Genomic DNA, 19,900 nt, shown 5'->3' with positions numbered 1-19,900 from the left:
CTTTTCCCGAACCCCGTGGGGAGGAGGGCTACAACGTCATGGCCACCAACAAAACTCAGCAAAGATTGTTCTTGCTCTGGCTTTAACTTCTGGATATTCGGCAGCGTTGCCACAACGGACCAAATGGCTTCGCTCGCATCTTTCTCCGCCGCCATTATGGAACTACAACTCAAACTAGCGCACAACCTTAACGTCATCGTTCTCAGCCACTCCCTCTGTTCGCTGATTGGACCGGTAAAGATTTGCCCGGAGAAAACCCGCGAATATACCGCAAACCCAGACAATGTACTGAAGGAAAATGAAAATTTAGCGGAAGAACGCAGGAGGGCGGAGCCAGGTTACGAGGCGGGATCACCGAGGAGCCATGTGACGCTTCAGAGGAAAGGACATCTCATCCCTCTTAAACACATTTCCTCGGTTCCTCCTCCTCCTCACGTATCTACCGTGCTTCCTCGGTGTGAGGGACTTAAGACGCGAGGAAGGAACGCAACTGGAGGAGTCGAGGAGGAAATGTATGCGACATGAGAAGGAGTCTTAGAGAGACTTAAGACTACCATGTGGCTTTCATAACAATGACCTCATCCCACCTTTTGAAGAAGTATCTAAAATAACATCCTTCAGCACCAAAACTCATTGTGCTTTATCACTGTAACAGGAAAAATGAGCAGCCCAATAAAACAAAAAAACTGCTGAACAAAAGTCTAACTTGGCAAAAGGACATTCTGGACCGCGGACAGCTTCACTGCGACTCAAAGGGCTTTCGGCTCATTCACTCATGTTCACCTTGGAAACAGACTGACGCCAAGGAAGTGTTCCAGGACTGGGACAGCAACACAAAGTCTCAGTGAGTGTACACCCAGAGCCCTCAACTCACATCTCAAATCATCTTTTTGTAAGAATAAAAAAATACAAAAAATATGTTTCACCAAAGAGACTAAAACACTTGAAGGCAAAAGAAAAAAATGTCCAGAGAAAGCACAACGGGGACGTGACTGTTCTGTCAGTGAAGCTGTGTTATCTCCTCTAGACTTGAACACAGAGAGAAACCTTGTTATGCCTGCATGAGCTACGAGCAATACAAAGATAAAAATCCTGAGAATCCTAACTTTATTATCTAATCTCCACCTTCTCTCGGAAAAGGTGTTTACAGCAGTTGTTGTTGTAATTTATTAAGAAATGAAAACTTAATCAGATACCTGACATTTGAAAAACACAAGAAAAGAGTCTGCTGCTGGACTTTGAACGGCTGTGCTCCCCCACACTGCCTTATCAACCCAAAGCTTTCGACTGTTATTTAAAAAGAAAATACTCCCCAACCACAAATAAGTCACCCTCCCCCACTGCAACCACTGACTGAATGTTTGTACAGTAGGATAGAAAGATCTTTCACTGCATGTCTAACCAACTCAGTGTCAACTTCTCTTTTAGTCACAGACTAAAAGATTTTACTACCAAGACCTAAAACGTAATATCAAACATGTTTGATTTTGTCGGAACGTCAAGACGGTAAAAAAAAGACTGACTTAAGACAGCTGGGACTGAGTTTTATGACCACCTTGCTTACATCCAACGATTGGGATGACGGGAGCGTCCCAACGCTTCAAGACTCTCAGGATTATGGTGACACTATATACAGGGTTGCTTGCAAGACCACTCTATCAAAACTCCACACTCTTTACCATTCTGCTATCAAGTTTGCCACAAATGCCCCCTTCAATACACACCACTGCACCCGACAGTGGAATCGCTTGAAAAGTAATTGGTGTAAGGTCAGCATGTTGTGTGTGTGTGTGTGTGGTGTGTATATGTGTATGTGTGTATGTGTGTTCTTGTTTAACTATATTCGTGGGATCAAAAACCGTGAATACAGTATACTTGTGGGGTCCGGACAGCTTTGTGGGCCCAAAATGCTGGACCCCACAACTTTAAAGGGCTGTTTGAGGGTTAAGACTTGGTTGTAGGATTAGGGTTAGAATTAGGTTATGGTTAGGGTGACGGTAAGGGTTAAGGTTAGGCATTTAGTTGTGATGGTTAAGGTTTGGGTAAGGGGCTAGGGAATGCATTATGTCAATGACAGGTCCCCACAAAGTGGTGTGTGTGTGTGTGTGTGTGTGTGTGTGTGTGTGTGTGTGTGTGTGTGCGTGTAACTCAGCACCAGGCAACAGACAAGTTAAAGACTTTAGACCAAAGTAGATACCAGGGAACAACTCTGAATCAAGGCCTATACAGTAGATAATATAATAAAGTTGTGTAAAGGGTTACATACAGTGTTTGTGTCCTAGATTCAGCAAATAATGTTGCATGTAATGTAAGTAAATGGTTTGTGCCTTAAACCAAAAGTATTAAGTTAAACTCTGCTTAACTGAAAAACAACATGAACACCGCTGGCCTGAACACTATGTTTGCAGTTGAAAGACCCTGGCTGTTGTTTCTATTTTGTGGATAATGCTTGGTATATATGAAGTGTGCAATTTGTCACTGACTAGAAATAGCCACAAATGGTTTCATTTTCCCGCTTCACCATTCATTTACACATTTCACTACATACTTTCATGCTGACTCAGCTGGCCTGCTAGCCCACTGATTTTAATTTTGTCTCAAGGGTAAAACAAGCTATAGGCTACTATGAGCTGGAATAGCCATGTAGAGTATTTAAGTTATGTCTGAGGGAAAGATAAGCCGGCTGATGTATGGTTACAGGTTTCACAGATACTTGAGCAGAAAACTCAAACAAGGGAACTAACATATTATTGCAACCATGAAAATAGGTTTTGGTGTTATATATCTGTTCTGATCTAAGAGCGGTGGGTCGAGGTACCGACCACTGGAGACACAAGTCTAAAGCCAAAGTTAGTGATAGTGTCAGCAGATGGTAAACCAGATGAGGTGCAGCGCTCTTCGGTCAAACCAACAACTTCCTGTCAACACTGAGGCTTTTTTCTTTTAGCTCATACTAAACTAGCCCTAAAGCAGAAATACTGTAGGTTATTCTTTATCTCGAGTTACAGGCAATGACATTGGTGGAAAGTATAGAAAGCACTTACTGTAAGTACAATTTTAAGGTACTGTACTTTAGCATTTCCATTTTATTTTACTTTATACTTCTCCATTTCATTTAAGAGGGACATATTGGGACTTTTTTCTCCACTGCATTTGTCTGATGGCTTTTAGGGTCTTTGCAGATTAAGATTTTACTTACATTATGTATGAGCCTCTTATCAAATATTATAAAATGAACTCCTCCTCGACCAGGTCCAACATTTACATGTTTCTTACACATTGGTTTCCATGTTGCTGTGAATACTTAACAGATTTTGAATGCAGAACTACTTGCAATTATTTTTCACACTGTCATAATGCTGTTCTTAATCAGGCAAGAGACTAGAATACTTCTTTCACATCTTATTTTTAGGAACATGAAAGGGCTTTATTAACATCAAATAAATCCATAATTTAGATCACATTTTGGTCACAGGGTGGGGTGTATGTGGCAGAGGGCCAGTTATTGTTGGCAGCTGTGTGCACTTCCTCATTGCCTGTGTAAAACCGTTTAACTTGTGTGTCAGCTATGTTGAGTAACTGTGTGCAACAATATACATATGTTTAGTCTGAAACTTTATCCATATAATACAGTATATTCATTTGACTGGCCTAACTCTGCATACAACACTACTATACTATTAAAGGCCCCTTGCCATACGAGAAACATAATAAGGTCAAAATGAAATGTATGTTTTCTGGCAACTGTAACGCAAAATGAAAGGGAAATAAAAAGCCAAAATTACCAGAGAACCTTACACCAAGTAGTTTTTCTATACTGTACAGCACAGTGGACGTTATCCTTAAAGGCATGTGCACATAAATTTAACATAATTTGTTTAGGGAGTAGCCATTAGCTGAAACCAAGTAACTGAATTATCGTCTGTGAGCCGCTGATCTGGCTTTCATCACAATATGCCCAAACACACTGACCGTTAGAGCTCAGCATACTATGAAGCTTAGGTTTCCTTTTAGTCAAGACTGTATGGAAGTTAAACCAACCCATTCTTTGACAGAAGAAAAAGAAAAACACATTTTAAAATGTAGATGTATAATAAAATGTAATATTTGCCACACACCAATTACGTTGGATTGCCGTATCTTGTAAGGTGTCCCTGTTATTCTGACCACACCTGGCAGGTATTTGAAATCTCAAAGAAGTCACACTGCATGGTGTGACACTGCAACGCTGCACTTACAGATATGAACAGGAGCTTCCTCTGGCAGGAAGACTTTGAAAGTGTGTCCGATATCTCAATTTGCAGACATGAGTCAGACTGTATTACATCCTACACATGCAAATCATTGCCTCCACTTCCTGTGTAAATCATATGCATAACAGCAAAAACATTACGAGCTGTGTATTAAGCATTAAAAAGAAATCATTTGCTTGCATTTCACTCACTGGACAGAGTGGCACATTGCCTTGAGTCAGAGCAACTGTATAATGCAGATAAGAGCACATACGATAACATTCTGCATTTGACAGCAGAGTGAGGCAGGTGTGAAAACCTAAACATGTACTTTGGGTACTCAATCAGCACAGAAATGCAGGATTAGGAAACAATATTCAAGTACAACACACTGCCCCCTGATGGCTTAGAGCAGCTATTGATAAAACACAGTTTGTGTGTGTGTGTGTGTGTGTGTGTGTGTGTGTGTGTGTGTGTGTGTGTGTGTAGCTAGCTGTACATTTGCCCAAATGTTGTATGGTCTGAATATTAAGTGCAGTATTTAACATTGTGTAGTATGTCAAGGCTGTAAATTATTCCACCACGGACAGACCACCAATCACAGCAATAACACATACATCAAATTCTGTAGTTACTCATTTTAATACATTTTAGATTATCAAATGTTACCATTAGTGCCTGTCAGCAGACTACAGCATTTTCCATACAAAATGAGAAAACAGGCATTTTATTTTAGTAATTATCAAAATGTTGAAAAAAAAACCTAAAATTATAATAATAGCCAATAATTGGCTTGTTAAAGTAAAAGCATTTTGTTACATTTTATTTAGACGCATGTAGAAATGTAATGTGGAAATATCTGGTAACTACATTTAAAGAGACTATATGAGGCTATATTCAACAGTCAGTTGGCAATTACACAAGCCAGCACTATTTCATTACCACAAGGTGCTACCAGGGGAGAGATAGAAAGAAATACTTGTAAAAAGACGCTGCCAATATACAATTAAAAAAAAAAAAAATCCAACAACCCAACTTTTGTAAACATACCAAATTGCAATGAAACACAACTGTAAAATAGGCTAAAGCTACAGTGTAAGATCACCGACAGGCTACACAGGAATCGGTATGCTTGTGTAAGTCAGACAGCGTTTCCTGCTGCACAGAGAGGGTTAATCCGAACACACGTAAACATGCAGTAGGATGTCCATATCTCTCATGAATCTAACTGACTGCACCTTTTTATATCAGTCAGCTGGCGATGGCCAAAAGTAACTGTCTCTCTGTGTGTGTGTGTGTGTGTGTGTGTGTGTGTGTGTGTGTCGCGTTAGGTCACAGCAGCAAAATAGTGCAAATGTTAGTCGATACAAACATGAAAAAGTAACTAAGTTTGGATAGCGAAGGTGAAACACTACAGTATAAAACAAAGAAAAAGAGCAGCTTGTGTTTCTCCCCTTATTAAATATTACTTCTCAATCCAGAATGTTTGAGAATCAAGGGTCAATTCGTGGCTACAGTACAATATACTTATTGATTATTTCTTTTGACTAACTGATAAAGGGCATTGTGATAAAAAAAAAAAAAAAAAAAAAAATTACTTATTGCAAAGAATTATGTTTAGCATTCAGCATGTCCAGGCATCCTATCACTGCGAGGCATCTGTCAACCAGCTTGATCAAACAAGTCAGACGCCTAATTAGCCAAGCCTATTGTCAGGAACGCATCTTTCTTACTCAGCCTCTGATGTCTGCTTGTGACTGACCGAGTGGGGTAACCCGATATTTACGCCCCAAAAGCAACTTGTGTGTGTGTGTGTGTGTGTGTGTGTGTGTGTGTGTGTGTGTGTGTGTGTTTGGGCTGGGTTCAGGGCAGTAACACAGAAGCCGTCAGCTGGAGGCTGAAACCTTAAACCCTTTGCCTCTGCAGTGGCAACATCCCCAGCGACGAGGCTTTGAAGTGCTGATCAGCCTGCTGTGTACTTTAGTCTCGGGTCGACACTCAGGACCTCGGTGGGCTGAAACCTCAACGTGTTGAGTCCGTCACTACGGGGCCCCGCTCTAGTCAGTTTTTGAAGGCCCCGTAGCGGCTGGCTTTACTAATGAAGTTCTTGAGCAGGTCGTGGTCCATGTCTGCAAATGCCTGGGTCTGCGTGACGGCTGTTAGGTGGTTGATGCAAAACTTGAAGCAGAACTCCTCCAGGTCCTAAAAATGAAGAGGGCTGTCTGGTCATTGCTGAGGAGTATAACTGACTAGCTACTGAGAAGGCCCCCCACCACTATGGTGTTTGACAGTGTGTCAGGGGCGCTATAAGCTTACCCGCGCCTCATACTTGACAGCGGCAGAGAGCAGAGTGATGGCGTTCTCCTCGGAAATGCCCCTCTTGATTGTTTCCTGGCACAGCCTCTTCAGCCGCGTCTCTCGGTAAAACGTGGCCAAGTCCAGCAACCCTGTGCACAAAGAACAGCACAGTGTAAGTGTGTTCAGGAGCATAGACGCCGATTTATGTTTTCCTCCGTGGGTGCTCACAGGCGCACAAAAAAAAAAGTAGTCAAAAAATGTTTGCATTTCAGAACCTTAGGAAATGGACAGCAGCCAACACCAACACACACGCCTATTAACTCGATAATAAAGCTGTAAAGTAGACTTTCAACTCAGGACAGCGCCACTTCTCACAGATACAGATAGGATTGGAGATGAAAAGTGAAAAGACACGTAACCGTGGTCAGCTTCGTGGGAAATTAAGAATCTCTCTGCACTGGTGGTGGATGTCGATGCACTTGCATCATTAGGTTTTGCTTTTTTAATAACAAATCTGTCCATTTTAGTCTCACTCTGATTACCTACTGCACATGCACGCACTGTATAGTGGGGGGATGGAGGGGGGTCACTAAAGAGGTGTTTTCATCCGAGAGACGCAGTGATTGGTGGATAGGATATGGAGCAGGGGACTGACAGCGACATAACCAATCACACTATGACAGACGCTCCACTTAGCACCAACTGCAATGTTTAATTTTAAATGAATGTAGCCTACTGGCAGTCTGGCACACGTGGGTGCTCCATATTTTAGGCGTATCGGCGCCTATGTTCAGGACTTCTGCACCGACTTTCAGTGTGTGAAGGACGGTGGTCCATGTCTGGGGCTTACCAATAGCATCCTCTGGTGGCAGGTTAATGGTGTCTGTGTAGAGGTACTCCAGAAAGGCTCGGTACACCAGGTATGAGAACTGGTGGACTTCTATGGTCTCCTCCTCCATTTCATTAAGCAGTGCACGGAAATGCTCACATCTGGAGAGGGAAGAAAAGGTGCTGACTACTCCAGTGACATGTCAAAAGATACCACACCGGTGATTTAGCATGTGTTTGCCTATTGTTTTTTTTTAAGAATGCATACCTAACAAATCATGCTGCAGTGATTCAAAAACCTATTTTCCAAAGAACTTAAACCAAGGCTTGCATTAACTTGTTGTACAGTGATAGTTATCAATCACACGACTCAAGCAAGAGCCTACTAATTCAATTTTAATACAGTATGGAAATCAATGGAAACAGTGGCTTCCTAAAAAGAACTGCAAAAATCGTAAACGCTACAGCATCATATTAAAAATTATTCAGAAGTAATAGGAAGTATACATGATTAGCAGTTACGGAACTGAGACCTGCAAAAAAAGATCACTGCCAGGCTATTTTAAAATGCAAACAAGTACACTTCTTCATTTCTATTCATGTTTGCAATCATTAGTGTTCACTATTTATGATTCATGTTTTCTCTCCCATACCATGCTATCTGAACCCTCCAGAGTTGTCTAACTCTGAACAAGTACATAGAAACAGTGATGGGTCTTTTTTAATGTGCAGTAATTGAAACTGTAAACTTGTGTCAAAGTGAAAATGAAATATATTCATTAGTGCGGTCAGTTAAACGCGTTATTAACGGCGTTAACGCAAACCCATTTTAACGGCGTCGATTTTTTTATCGCGAGATTAACGTTCTTTTTGGCCTAGCAAACTTTGTAGTTTTTTTTCACATGCTGTTGCAGCAACTAGTAACGTTAGAAAAACTACAACACCACACCAGATCTAGCTAGACCGGAAACAAAACAACAGCCACGCCACACACACTTGTTTGGGCTTGCGAGCCGGCCAAAGAGAAGTAGGCTAACGTTACGTTTTGAGTGGATGGCGAGCGCGAGACGCCGAAATGGATGCCAATAAGATTCGGAATGGAAAGTTTACTTTTAAAAAGTTGCCAAATGGTTCCATTGACAAGACCAAAGTGATCTGTGTGTTTTGTCGTTGTGAACTGAGCTATCATCGCAGCACGTCCAGTCTGAAATACCACTTGATGGCCAAGCAGACAGCTGATGGCAATTCTCCGCCCCCTCGTCAAAGCTGTTACATTATTTGCTCCAAGTGAGAATGTTAGTGTGAAATTGAACACTACAGTATGCCAGTGCTGTTTTAAAAAAAAATCAAGTCGATCCATTTTTCCATGGTGATAAGAGCATTAAAATGAGAACAAAATAATGGGACAAAAAGAAATCAAGAGACATTTAGAATAGATAAAAATGTGCAATTAATTATGACATTAATGCGATTAATCGCGATTAAATATTTTAATCGTTTGACAGCACTAAGATTCATATATTCTTGTGATCTAACTTAAAATTCACTCTTAATGCCATAATACACGCCCCGAGGCAAAGCAGAGGCACTTGGCCAACAACTAATAGCCCACAGTATTTTTCCTTATTCTGGCTCTCTGCATTATACATACTGATTACCATTTCCCCTCCCTGCTAATCTGTACTGGCTCAGAACACTGCCTTGCTGTCATTTCTTCTGAGGACACGGTTGAACAAACAACTGCGTCTTCATTCGAGAAGTGCATCTCAAAATGGGCCATTTGCACGTGATCTTGGCAAAGCACGCGTTTTAATCTGTTGCACATCCGTGCGAGCGCGTGCACTAGGGGCTGACGTCGCAGACAGTCTGGCTCCTTCCTACTGACAGTGCAAAAGAGCGAGGGACTGGAATGCAGATGTTCTGTGCCCAAGTGCAGTTATAAAAAGAAAAGCAGGAAACAATAGGTCTGCCTTAGCTTCCCCGTGACATTAACAGGAAAGACGAGGAAACGCTGTCCAACAGATGGGAGTTTATATACAGGCAACGCAGCATGCAGTAGGTATAGGAGTGGGTTTGCTACCATGGTGGCGTCACAATTAACAAAAGTTATGTAAAATGTATGAAAAACAAATTGTTTCTATAATTAACATTGGGGCTGAACGATTAATCCTTTTCGAACCGAAATCGTATAAAACAATCACACACGTGTTTCTGTTCCCCTGAGTGTGGTATACCAAGCACCTTCATTACTCATGGCCAAGCACAACCTCTAAATGTGAAAAACAGACTCATGTGACGAAACTGAAAGTCCGGATGGAGAAGCAGGCTGCTCTTGGTGAGAAAAAAAAAAGAAAAAAGAAAGTCGGCTCTTAAAAGTGGAGTCGAGCAAAAAAGAAAAGAGCACAGTGGCCCGACATCAGAGAAGAAAACCTGGAGACAGTTTCAGTTCCTGTATTAGGATCATCATGTGCACCCAAAGGTCATGTGTGTGTAAAATAATTGTGGTTCTTATTTTGTGTACATAGGAACCACAAGAAGAAGATATTGTAAACGAAATTAAATATTGTGTGTGAGCAGGTACAGTTCATAATGCTTGCACGCATTGTACACCTCACCAGACTCACACCAGCTGCTCAAAATGTCATGCCATTGGATGGGAACTCTGTTTCTTTGGTTAGTTTTTACAGACTTCCATTTATTCAAGGAGGCTATACTGCACTGATAAAATATTAACAAAGCATGCAAAAAGTATACATTAAGTTGCAAAAACTGAAAAGGTGAGAAATGATCATCACAACCAAAATAGGACTACACATTTTTTTTTTTTAACTGCAGTGCTCTGCTACGTCCTGCTACGTCCTGCTACGCTCTGCAGTGCCCTGCTACACTCTGCTACGCTCTGCAGTGCCCTGCTATGTCCTGCAGTGCCCTGCTATGTCCTGCAGTGCCCTGCTATGTCCTGCTACGCTCTGCAGTGCCCTGCAGTGCCCTGCTATGTCCTGCAGTGCCCTGCTATGCCCTGCTATGTCCTGCTATGTCCTGCTACGCTCTGCAGTGTCCTGCAGTGCCCTGCTATGTCCTGCTATGCCCTGCTACGCCTTGCTACACCCTTTAACGCCCTGCAGTGCCCTGCTACGCCATGAACTACTACAACTACTATTTCTAGTCATAGTTCCATTATCTTTACTGTGACTATTATTGCCACTGTTCATCACACCCCCATCCGGCACAGTCAGACACCACCTACCAAGAGCCTGGGTCTGTCCGAGGTTTCTCCCTAAAAGGGAGTTTTTCCTCGCACTAAATGCTTGCTCTTGGGGGAATTACTGGAATTGTTGGGTCTTTGTATATTATAGAGTGCGGTCTAGACCTACTCTATCTCTGGAGTGTCTTGAGATAACTCTTGTTATGATTTGATACCATAAATAAAATTGAATTACTTTGGGCTTTGAGCATCCTTGTTCTCTGTACCTGATTTTCAGCAGGGCTTTGTGAACATGGATACACTTCCCATCAACCAAGAACTTTAGGTCCGAAATCTCTGGGCTGTCAAACTCCTTCTTCAAAGACTGGGCAACAGTCAGGTAGTCATCGCCATCTGGCAAAAAAGAAGAAAAGTAAGTTTGTTTTTAAAGAACGAGTAAGTGACAAAATTAATGAATGACAACAAATTTAACTGGAGTCACTATTTTGGCGGTTTTCCATTACATGGTACCTGCTCGCCTCGCCTCGCCTCTACTCGTCTTTTTTGGTTTTCCATTACGAAAAAAAGTCCCTGGTACCTGCTAACAGGTACTTTTTTTAGTATGACCTATGACCTATGAGGTTCCAAGCAAGCCGAGCCGATACCAAAAGGTGACGTGAAAACCTACAGTGGCTTGTTAGTGACTGTAAACTTATTTTTCAGAGGGATGCCAATAACTTTACAAAATAGAGTGTAAACAATGCTCCTCAATTTGAGTTGAGATCAAAGTTTGAAATGAGATCAATAGGTAATCATATGACTGTTTGACGTGGACAGGAAACAGAGTTTCCTGTTTACCTTAGACCACTTCCAGGAATTTGTACCTATGACACACATGTGACCGTGTGGTATGTTTACCTCTGATGAGTAACAGGGTAAATGGGGCAAATTTCAAAAGGTTAAGAAACATTTTAAATCCTTAGTTATTGCTTCCAGCAAGAAGGTTATGTTTTCGATTTTTTTTTTTTGTCTGTCAGCAGGATAGCGGAAAAACTACTTGCCCGATTGTCATGAACCTTGGTGGAAGCACGTGGGGCATGAGCCAAGGAAGAAGCCATCACATTTTGGAGCGAATCCACAAATCATTTTTCACTTTCATAACATTGCGAGATAAGGCTTTTGTGCTGCATTCATGTTGTCGGAATCAAAAAAATGACTTCCAGACTGGGAAAAACCTCAGAGTGCACTTCTAGTTGAGGACGTTTAGGAAACTCTTGGGCTCTTTTTTTTCATTAAACACTCTTACCTACGGAGAGGAGGTGCCACGTGACTGCTGGTGTGGCGAAGCAGGCAAACACATCGTCTGTGCTTCCGAAATGGGTGAGGTGGGGGCTGACCACAGCCTGACCTCGACACTGACCCCACATCACAACCTGCCCGCTCTGGGTCTTGGCAGCTGACGTGTGGCTGGTGTGACATGCAGCCACCTCAACCAACCTAGTGACAGAAACAGAATTCAAACCTTAAAGTAATTCTAATGTACAGCCTTCTCATGCAGACTGTAAGTTGAAATAGGTCTAATATGGCCAATAGAGAGGCAAGGAAGGCATTTTATCAGACAAATATATTTCTACAATGAGCACTACTTCTCCAGAGTCACCAATCAATCTCATTTTACTCTATGATGATTAAACAATGCCTTTGAGGCATTTAGCAACCAAGGGCCCTATCTTGCCCCCGGCGCAGCGCAGCACAAAGCCCGATGCAAGTGTCTTTGCTAGTTTAAGACCGACGCAGTTGTCAGTTTCCCGTCCAGCGCCCGCGTCGTTTAAATAGCAAATGCACCTGCACCCGTCTTTGCGCCCATGGGCGTGCTGGTCTTACAGGGAGGTGTGTTCAGGTGCATTCTGGGCGCATTGCTATCTTGAGGCAGCGGGAAGTGATCACGCCGTTGACCAACAAAAATCTGGTCTAAAGTCAATAGCGCAGCATTTCATTGTTATTTTAACAGCGAATAAATAAAATGCGCCTAGGCTTGTTCACAGCACACGCACACTATGCTTGTTACACACACAGGGACGCGCAGCAGCACACACACACATGCAAAAGATTACAAATAAAAATATTACGGTGCAAATCCGTCATCGTAATAGCAATGCGCCAAGGTCCAAAGGCGCCTGGCTTTTAAAGGGAATGGGAGATGATCTCTGATTGGTTTATTGCATGTTATGCCCAAAACACACCTATGAATTAATGAAGACACTAAGTATAACCCTTTTTTCCGCCGTCAAACTAGCAAAAGTGGATTTGGACACACCCTAAACGTACCTGCGCCAGGCGCTTCACGCCATGCGCTTAGATCGTTAAAATAGGGCCCTAAATCTCTCAGGATCTTTTCATGCGGCCATCAGTGACCTGTGGTGGTGGCAGAGAGGCCAAGGGGTTCAAACGAAGTACTAACCTCTCCTTGTCTGTATTAATTAGAGTGGGGAGAGCTTGGTTACTCTTATTGCCTGTTCCCAACTGCCCATATGAGTTGGCTCCCCAGGCGTAAACCATCCCCTCATCTGTAAGTGCCAATGTATGTGCATATCCACAGGCAACCTGTATATTGGAAGGATGAGTGTAATTAAGCTGAACGTTAACGGATATGAATAATCAAAAAACAGAGCTTTATGACATTTATCTCTCCCTAGGCTCTTACCTGGACGATGTTGACACCTTGGAGAGCAGCAATCCTGCATGGGGTCTGCTGATTTCCATTGTTGCCCAAACCTAGCTGTCCATTGCAGTTGTAGCCCCAACCATAGATCTACACACAGGGGACAAATTCAGACTATGCACACACTATATCAAGGCAGTGGTGGGGGATGGTTTTTTGTATGCATATTTGAAAAATCTGACATATCAGCAGCTCGTTAGCATTTTCTCTCACTTTTTTTAGTGCATACATGCATATGTATATATTCTTAGGGCCCTGACACACCAACCAGACAGGCCGACCGTCGGCAGAAAAGCCAGTGGGACTGATCAGTCGGGTCCCGAGGTCCAAAAAATGCCTCAGAACACACTGAGGCGACGCCGACTTGAGCGTATGCTCTGCGCATGCGCGAAACGTAATACTGTATTGTTTCCATTAACAGTCTGATTATTTACCAGAAAATGAAGACCGGCAGCTGATTGGACGAACGCGTCACGTGGTTCTTTTTTCTCCGGAAATTCACAGCCAGACTGTCATGGTGGCCTGTTCAGAATACGATCTCATATTGTACTAAAATAGTTCACCGAAACGTGTTTCTGAAAACATTTTAAGCGAGAAATAGGCCATGCAGTTGCTGAATCTGTCTTCATTTCAGATCGACAAAGGTCAGTTTAAAAGATTTTCGTCAGATTTTGAGCGACTCATCCGCTCCCCAATTCCGGGTGAGTCCCGACTGCCCTGTCCCCGACTGAACATGTCGGGTCGGCCCAAATGAAGGCCGACGGCTCCTCGGACGGCCGACGGCACGGAACACACAGAACAGACTTGAGTCACTGACCTCGCCAGACGCCCGATTATCGGGCTGGTGTGTCTCCTCTATTAGATGTCCCCATTTTAGGAAAAGCATTTACTGTGACCTGCGATGAACATGGGGACAGTAAATCAGGGTAAAAATGGGTTTACAAATTGCCACACCTAAAAAAAAAAAAGAAATCTGTATACATTTAAAAAAATAAAGGAGAAAAAGAAATAGGTAAAAACATAAAATAATTAGCCATGCCATCTTCTACTGAGGTGTGATACACATTTGCATTAGACAAACCCCTTCAAAAAAAAAGAAAAAAAGAGGACTGCCCACTGACCAAGAAGTTGACTCCTGAGAGCACTGATTCACTTCTTCATGCTAAACATCTGCAGATTGATGTGACCCATTACCTCTCCATTGTCTAGTACGGCCATAGTGCAGAGCTGACCACAGGCTATGTTAACCACCACTTTGTTCTGCAGGCAGCTGCTGACGCGGCGCGGTGTCGGCTGGTTGGCGGTAGACCCTGAACCTACTTGGCCGGAGTTGTTGTAACCCCATGCGTACACCTGAACACAGAGAGAGAGAGATGTCCACTGTCCAAAGAAAACACACAGATGGAGGAGAGAGAATCTCACGAAAGGACCCGACTGATGAGCGGTTACCTCTCCGTCAGTTGTGAGGGCAATTGTGTGGTGGGAGCCACAGGCCACCTCTGTCACTCTCTTGCTCAGGAGGTTGGTGGACACCAGGGCAGGGGTCAGTCCGTGGTTGGTGGTCCCATTGCCTAGCTGGCTGTAGCCATTGTGGCCCCAAGCAAACACCTCTCCATCTATGAAGCAGCAGGCAAACCTTCATTCATGTTGTCTCAGTGGTTAATATTTTATTAATAGATAAGAAGCCAACGACTTAGTAAAAGACATCTGGATAAAAGGCCAAATGGGATCCAAATGTGAACAAAAAACACCTGCAATCACTGTGAAATTAATTGACAGGTCTGGTAATGCATGAACGGACACTTGACAACAAGTAAATCAATAATGTTTGTAATGTTTCCTGAGGCTGTTAAAGTTCTGTTAATACCACTTAAAAAAAACACTATAGCTTGAAATCTAACTGGATGTAAACAAAATGCATCTTTTTGTTTAAAGCAGCCATATTATGCTCATTTTCAGGTTCATAATTGTATTTTAAGGTTGTACCAGAATAGGTTTACATGGTTTAATTTTCAAAAAACACCATATTTTTGTTGTACTGCACCGCTCTCTCTCACTGCTGTGGATCCTCTTTTCAGCTGGTCTCTGTTTTAGCTACAGAGTGAGACATCTTTTCTTCTTCTTCTTCTGTACTATCTTTGATTGCACTGCACATGTGCAGTAGCTCAGATGTAGATCATGTCAGCTAGCTAGCTCCATAGACAGTAAAAGAAAGGCTGTTTCTACAACTTCGGTCAGTTACAAGGCAGGATTAGCTGGGAGACTTCTAAATGAGGGCGCACATGTAAGTAGTTCTTTTGTGGATTATGGTGAACTTGTGTGTGTTGTAGCAGTGCTTTGCTATTGAGAACGAGGTAGCATGCTAGCGTTAGCATGCTAGCATTAGCATGCTAACACTACGAGCTAATGGTTGCGGTTAGCCTGCTCGTTTCGGCTTGTGACGTCACAAGCCGTGCCGATTTTGAACAGCTCACCCAGAGACTGAAGGCAGGACACATTCAGAAACCGTATCTCACTCTAAACACCATGGATGGATTTTTTTCAAAGTTTGTATGAGTGTGGAAGCACCAGAGACACAACATAACACCCCAAATCCCAGAAAAAGTGTTTTTTTCATAATATGGGCACTTTAATCTATGTTTATACAATCACATTATCTATGTGAATTGATCTATGGCCATTCAAGCACCGATTGGACCAGTAAGGGGTTCCAATAATTGTCCACTGTTTGATGCGACGTTGTGCGACTGCTGGTTAACGATAACAACAAGGCCACTTTTGTCCCAAAACACGGTAAAACTGTTAAATGTCAGCATACAAACCTGTCACTTTTAACAGACCAATTGCCCTTAGCTGAAAGCCATAGTCATTCGCAGAACATTTAGTGTATTCCCATCACGCCCGTATGAATTCAAGTTATTAAGACTCTTATTTAAAATTTTATTTAAATTAGGCGATTTTTGTAGTGTGTGGGCAGCGATGACACAGCATGGTCATAAAACTAGATTCTAGACATTTGCATGCGCAATGGCATTGCTTTGCATCCTGAGGATATGTCCCCTCTGGGACAAATACAAGTTTTTCTGGACTGGATTACCTGCAGTAGCGATAGCCACATGTGGTCCTGTTCCATAGCTTAGGGACACAATCTTCTTTCCACACAAGATATCAATCCGGCGCGGCTCAATAGTGCTTTGAAGGTCTCCGAGCCCTAAACAGCCGCTGCAGTTGGTGCCTAGAGCAAAGACCTGCAAAGAATGAAAAAAATGATGCATAAATGCTACATTCTGTTGTTTACTGATAATATGGACACACAAAACATTTGGTGAGATGACGTACTGGGGAGGAAACTAAATAATATCGACACTTTGTTAGTAGGATTTATAATTATGATTTCAAATAACGGAAGAGTCAAAAGCGTGACAAGTCATTTCACAGTCTATATGAAATCTATAATAAATCTTTTTCCCCACTGTCCCAGTTGAATCCCTCAATGTACAAATGGCCAGCAACTAACAATATTTTCACCATTGCTTCTCTGTTTATTATTGATTTTGATCGATTGTCTATAAAGTCTCTAAAATGTCACAAAGTTCCCAGTGCAGAAATTTTGACAGTCAATTTTGTGTCAACTGACTAAATAATTAATTAATGGATTAATCATTTCAGCGTTAGTCACACCCCAAATAGAACTACACCTGCAACCAAAATGTAATCTTTAAAATCTGTAAAGAATATTCTTATTACGCCACAATTGACTGCTCCGCGACATTAACAGTTTGGAGCCACAGGGACAAACAAATGAGTAAGCAAGAGTGGCAAGACTCGGCACGCCCTACACCTTTCCTCAGGATAAAAATGGAGCTTGCTCGGGTATTAGGCCTGTATGACTAAAGATAGCCTCATTCTATCTGCTTATCCCTGGGCCTGGACCTGCACCCTGAATCGACCACAGAGCGAGAGGCCTGCAACTTTTTTTCTATCCACTTCTAAACAGACAATAATCAAAGAAAGAAGAAAGATTAGTCCATCAGGTCCTACACAACATGTAAACAAGAGGCTTAAAGCACACTTGCTTTAACCCAAAGTGTTACCTCATCATTAACTGTGACATAGAAGGCTTCGTTTGCAGCACTGCCAAAGACACAAGCCTGCCGAATAAGCCGGAGTTCCTCAGGAGGAAGGAGCGCAAAAACTGGCCACTTTCCCACGTCCAGCATGCTACTCAGCTATGAAATGAGGAGAAAACAGTTGAACAGATGTGAATAAGAGTCATCCAGAGATTTTGTTTTTAAAAAAACATTGTCTGTGTGCTCTTTGAAAGAAGGAATAGATTCATAGAGTCAAAGTCAAACAGGAATATGGTTCAGTTGTCATGTTAAAGCCATTCCTGCTCCAGCGAATACAATCTTGATTGCATATAGAGGTGCAACGATGAATCGATTAGCTGTCAACTATTAAATTAATCGCCAACTATTTTGATAATCAATTAATCGTTTGAGTCATTTTTTTTATTAAAAAAATAAGATTTCTCTGATTCCAGCTTGTTAAATGTGAATATCTTGTAGTTTCTTCTCTCCTTTGTGACAGTAAACTGAATATCTTTGAGTTTTGGACAAAACAAGACATTTGAGGACGTCCTCTTAGGCTTTGGGAAACACTGATCCACATTTTTCACCATGTTTTGACATTTTTATAGATCAAACAACTAATCGATTAATCGAGAAAATAATCGACAGATTAATCGACTATGAAAACAATCGTTAGTTGCAGCCCTAATTGCATACAAATTCCTATTTATGTTGTTGTTTTTGTTGTGCAGTTATCACAAGGTGACAAATGGCAAAATCTGCCAAAAAAAACAAGGCAAACTAGACTGCTTAATTAATATGCCAAATGGTAACTACTGTAAATTGGAGATTAAGTATTATCCAGTCTGCCACCAATGCATTAAGTAAAAAAAAAAAGGTTTTCCAAGCCTCAAAGGTGCCCAGCACAGATAGCAAGTGGGACCTGCGCCCAGTTTTGTAGACAGATTAAAACATGTATACTGCTGACTGAGGTAAACCCATTAACTGACAGGAGTTTAGTCCATGTAATGTCACCTCGACATTTTTCTTTGCTCTACCATAACCGAAGCCTGATGCAATATATCCAGCACAATGGCCAACGAAGGATGCACTCTTCTTTTGAAGTAACATCATGATGTTCTAAGGGTAGCATACTGCCACATGCCCACATAATAGATTTGAAAAGGGTTGATTTGGCATGTATTTAATGGAGCTTATTAATAATCCTGACTGTTTTTTTTTTTTCCAAGATCAATATATGCTCATAAAACCTCCTTGTCTCATTGTGAAATGCTGCCTTCATCCAAACTCATGTTAGACTAGTTAAAAGACTAATAACGGATTTAATAGAATTGACATTACGTAGCAATTCTCAGCTGAATTATAAGCATCAGGCGGGCAACATTTCATAATTAGCAATATTCAAAGTGTCAAAGCGCTCTTAAAATGGCCATGCCATAGCTATATGTTAAAACTACAGTGGTTGTCTCCCAGTGAGCAATAACATCAAGTTGCACTTAGCATGAACTCAGACTCCTAACCATCCCCAACTAACGTTATAGTAACGTTACATGCCGCTGTCTTCAAATCAACAAATGCCAAAGAGGATACGCATAAACTACGCAAAGGAAAAAAAGTGACTGAAAACTGTTAAGCTAATTAGCCTACGGAGTGTTGCTGCTGCTGGGAGCCGCTGACGCTCCGAACTGTTGACGTTAGTTACCTTGCTGTTGTTCTAGCTAACGTTAGTGTTTCCTCCGCGGTGGCGTTTTCTAATCCCTGAACACGGAAACACGGAGAAGCTGTCAGCCAGCATATTCCTCTGCTGATCAAGTTGCTGATGGAATCATCTCGGCAGTCTGGTATGGATCTAGCTTTAGCTACATCAGTTGCTGTGTGTTTACACCAGTTAGCTTTGATCGCAACACCACCACCGTACTTCCTGTAACGTTAGTTAGATGGTGCATTCACGAAAGTCGGAGCTGGGACCTTCTCATGTTATTTTTATTTTATTTTATTCATTCAGAATACAGATATACAAACAAACAAGGCATATTTACAAATCCACTTAAAAAATAGAGCTTTTGCCTCGGGTCATAGCATAGCAACAAAACCTAGGAGCTTATACATAACAAATCAACATAAGAATCAAATAAAATAAGAGAAAATAAATAGAAGAGGCTATCTCAAATTAAGTTAAGAGTTATAAATAAATCAATTCAAGGGCTTTTTTGTAATCATTAACCCGTTTCAGTGACTTACACAAAATATTTAACTCATTCTTCCAATGGAAAAGGGAGGGTTTGGTCTTAAAATATCTACATTTATGTATAAAATGTTTTCCTAAAAGCACCAAATTGTTGAGAAGAAAATCTACCTTCTTATCTTCAACAAAAACACCAAACTTTATATTCTTCCTTGTCAGAGGTGGTATCTCAATTTCCCTGGTCTGTAACCAGCTCTGCAGATCTCTCCAGAAAGATTGCACTGACTTTTACACAGAAAAAAATACATGTTCTAGATTCTCAATTTCCTTTTCACAAAAAACCACAGTTATTTGTATATT

General features: G+C 41.7%; 1 protein-coding gene across 2 annotated transcripts; it reads right to left on the bottom strand.

Annotated features, from left to right (window-relative positions):
* Window positions 1-4,855: 4,855 nt before the first annotated feature.
* Window positions 4,856-19,298, bottom strand: rcbtb2 (regulator of chromosome condensation (RCC1) and BTB (POZ) domain containing protein 2). Of its 2 annotated transcripts, none has more exons than XM_031297501.2 (12): window positions 19,058-19,298; window positions 17,359-17,493; window positions 16,362-16,512; window positions 14,714-14,880; window positions 14,459-14,617; window positions 13,247-13,354; window positions 13,004-13,146; window positions 11,849-12,039; window positions 10,830-10,956; window positions 7,381-7,520; window positions 6,549-6,679; window positions 4,856-6,450 (listed from the first exon to the last, which is right to left on the bottom strand). In XM_031297501.2, exons 2-12 carry the CDS (start codon window positions 17,482-17,484, stop codon window positions 6,328-6,330), a joined length of 1,566 nt encoding a protein of 521 aa, XP_031153361.1. In that variant the 5' UTR covers window positions 17,485-17,493; window positions 19,058-19,298; the 3' UTR covers window positions 4,856-6,327. The 2 variants fall into 2 exon arrangements, with proteins under 2 accessions (XP_031153361.1, XP_031153360.1); XM_031297500.2 differs by having other exon boundaries at window positions 4,856-6,434; window positions 19,058-19,297.
* Between the last annotated feature and the right edge of the window lie 602 nt (window positions 19,299-19,900).

The sequence above is a fragment of the Sander lucioperca genome, chromosome 5 (genome assembly GCF_008315115.2).
Source record: "Sander lucioperca isolate FBNREF2018 chromosome 5, SLUC_FBN_1.2, whole genome shotgun sequence".
NCBI lineage: Eukaryota > Metazoa > Chordata > Actinopteri > Perciformes > Percidae > Sander > Sander lucioperca.
Note: the sequence above shows the minus strand (reverse complement) of the source record. Positions and strands in the feature narration are given on the sequence as shown.

Bases quoted from the DNA above. Each gene is read 5' to 3' on its own strand.
- rcbtb2 (XM_031297500.2), bottom strand. From the start codon at position 17,484: ATGCTGGACGTGGGAAAGTGGCCAGTTTTTGCGCTCCTTCCTCCTGAG. The intron at 16,513-17,358 runs GTAACACTTTGG...CATTCTTTGCAG, and splicing joins ATGTCACAGTTAATGATGAG to GTCTTTGCTCTAGGCACCAA. The intron at 6,680-7,380 runs GTAAGCCCCAGA...CTTTGTGCACAG, and splicing joins GCCACCAGAGGATGCTATTG to GGTTGCTGGACTTGGCCACG.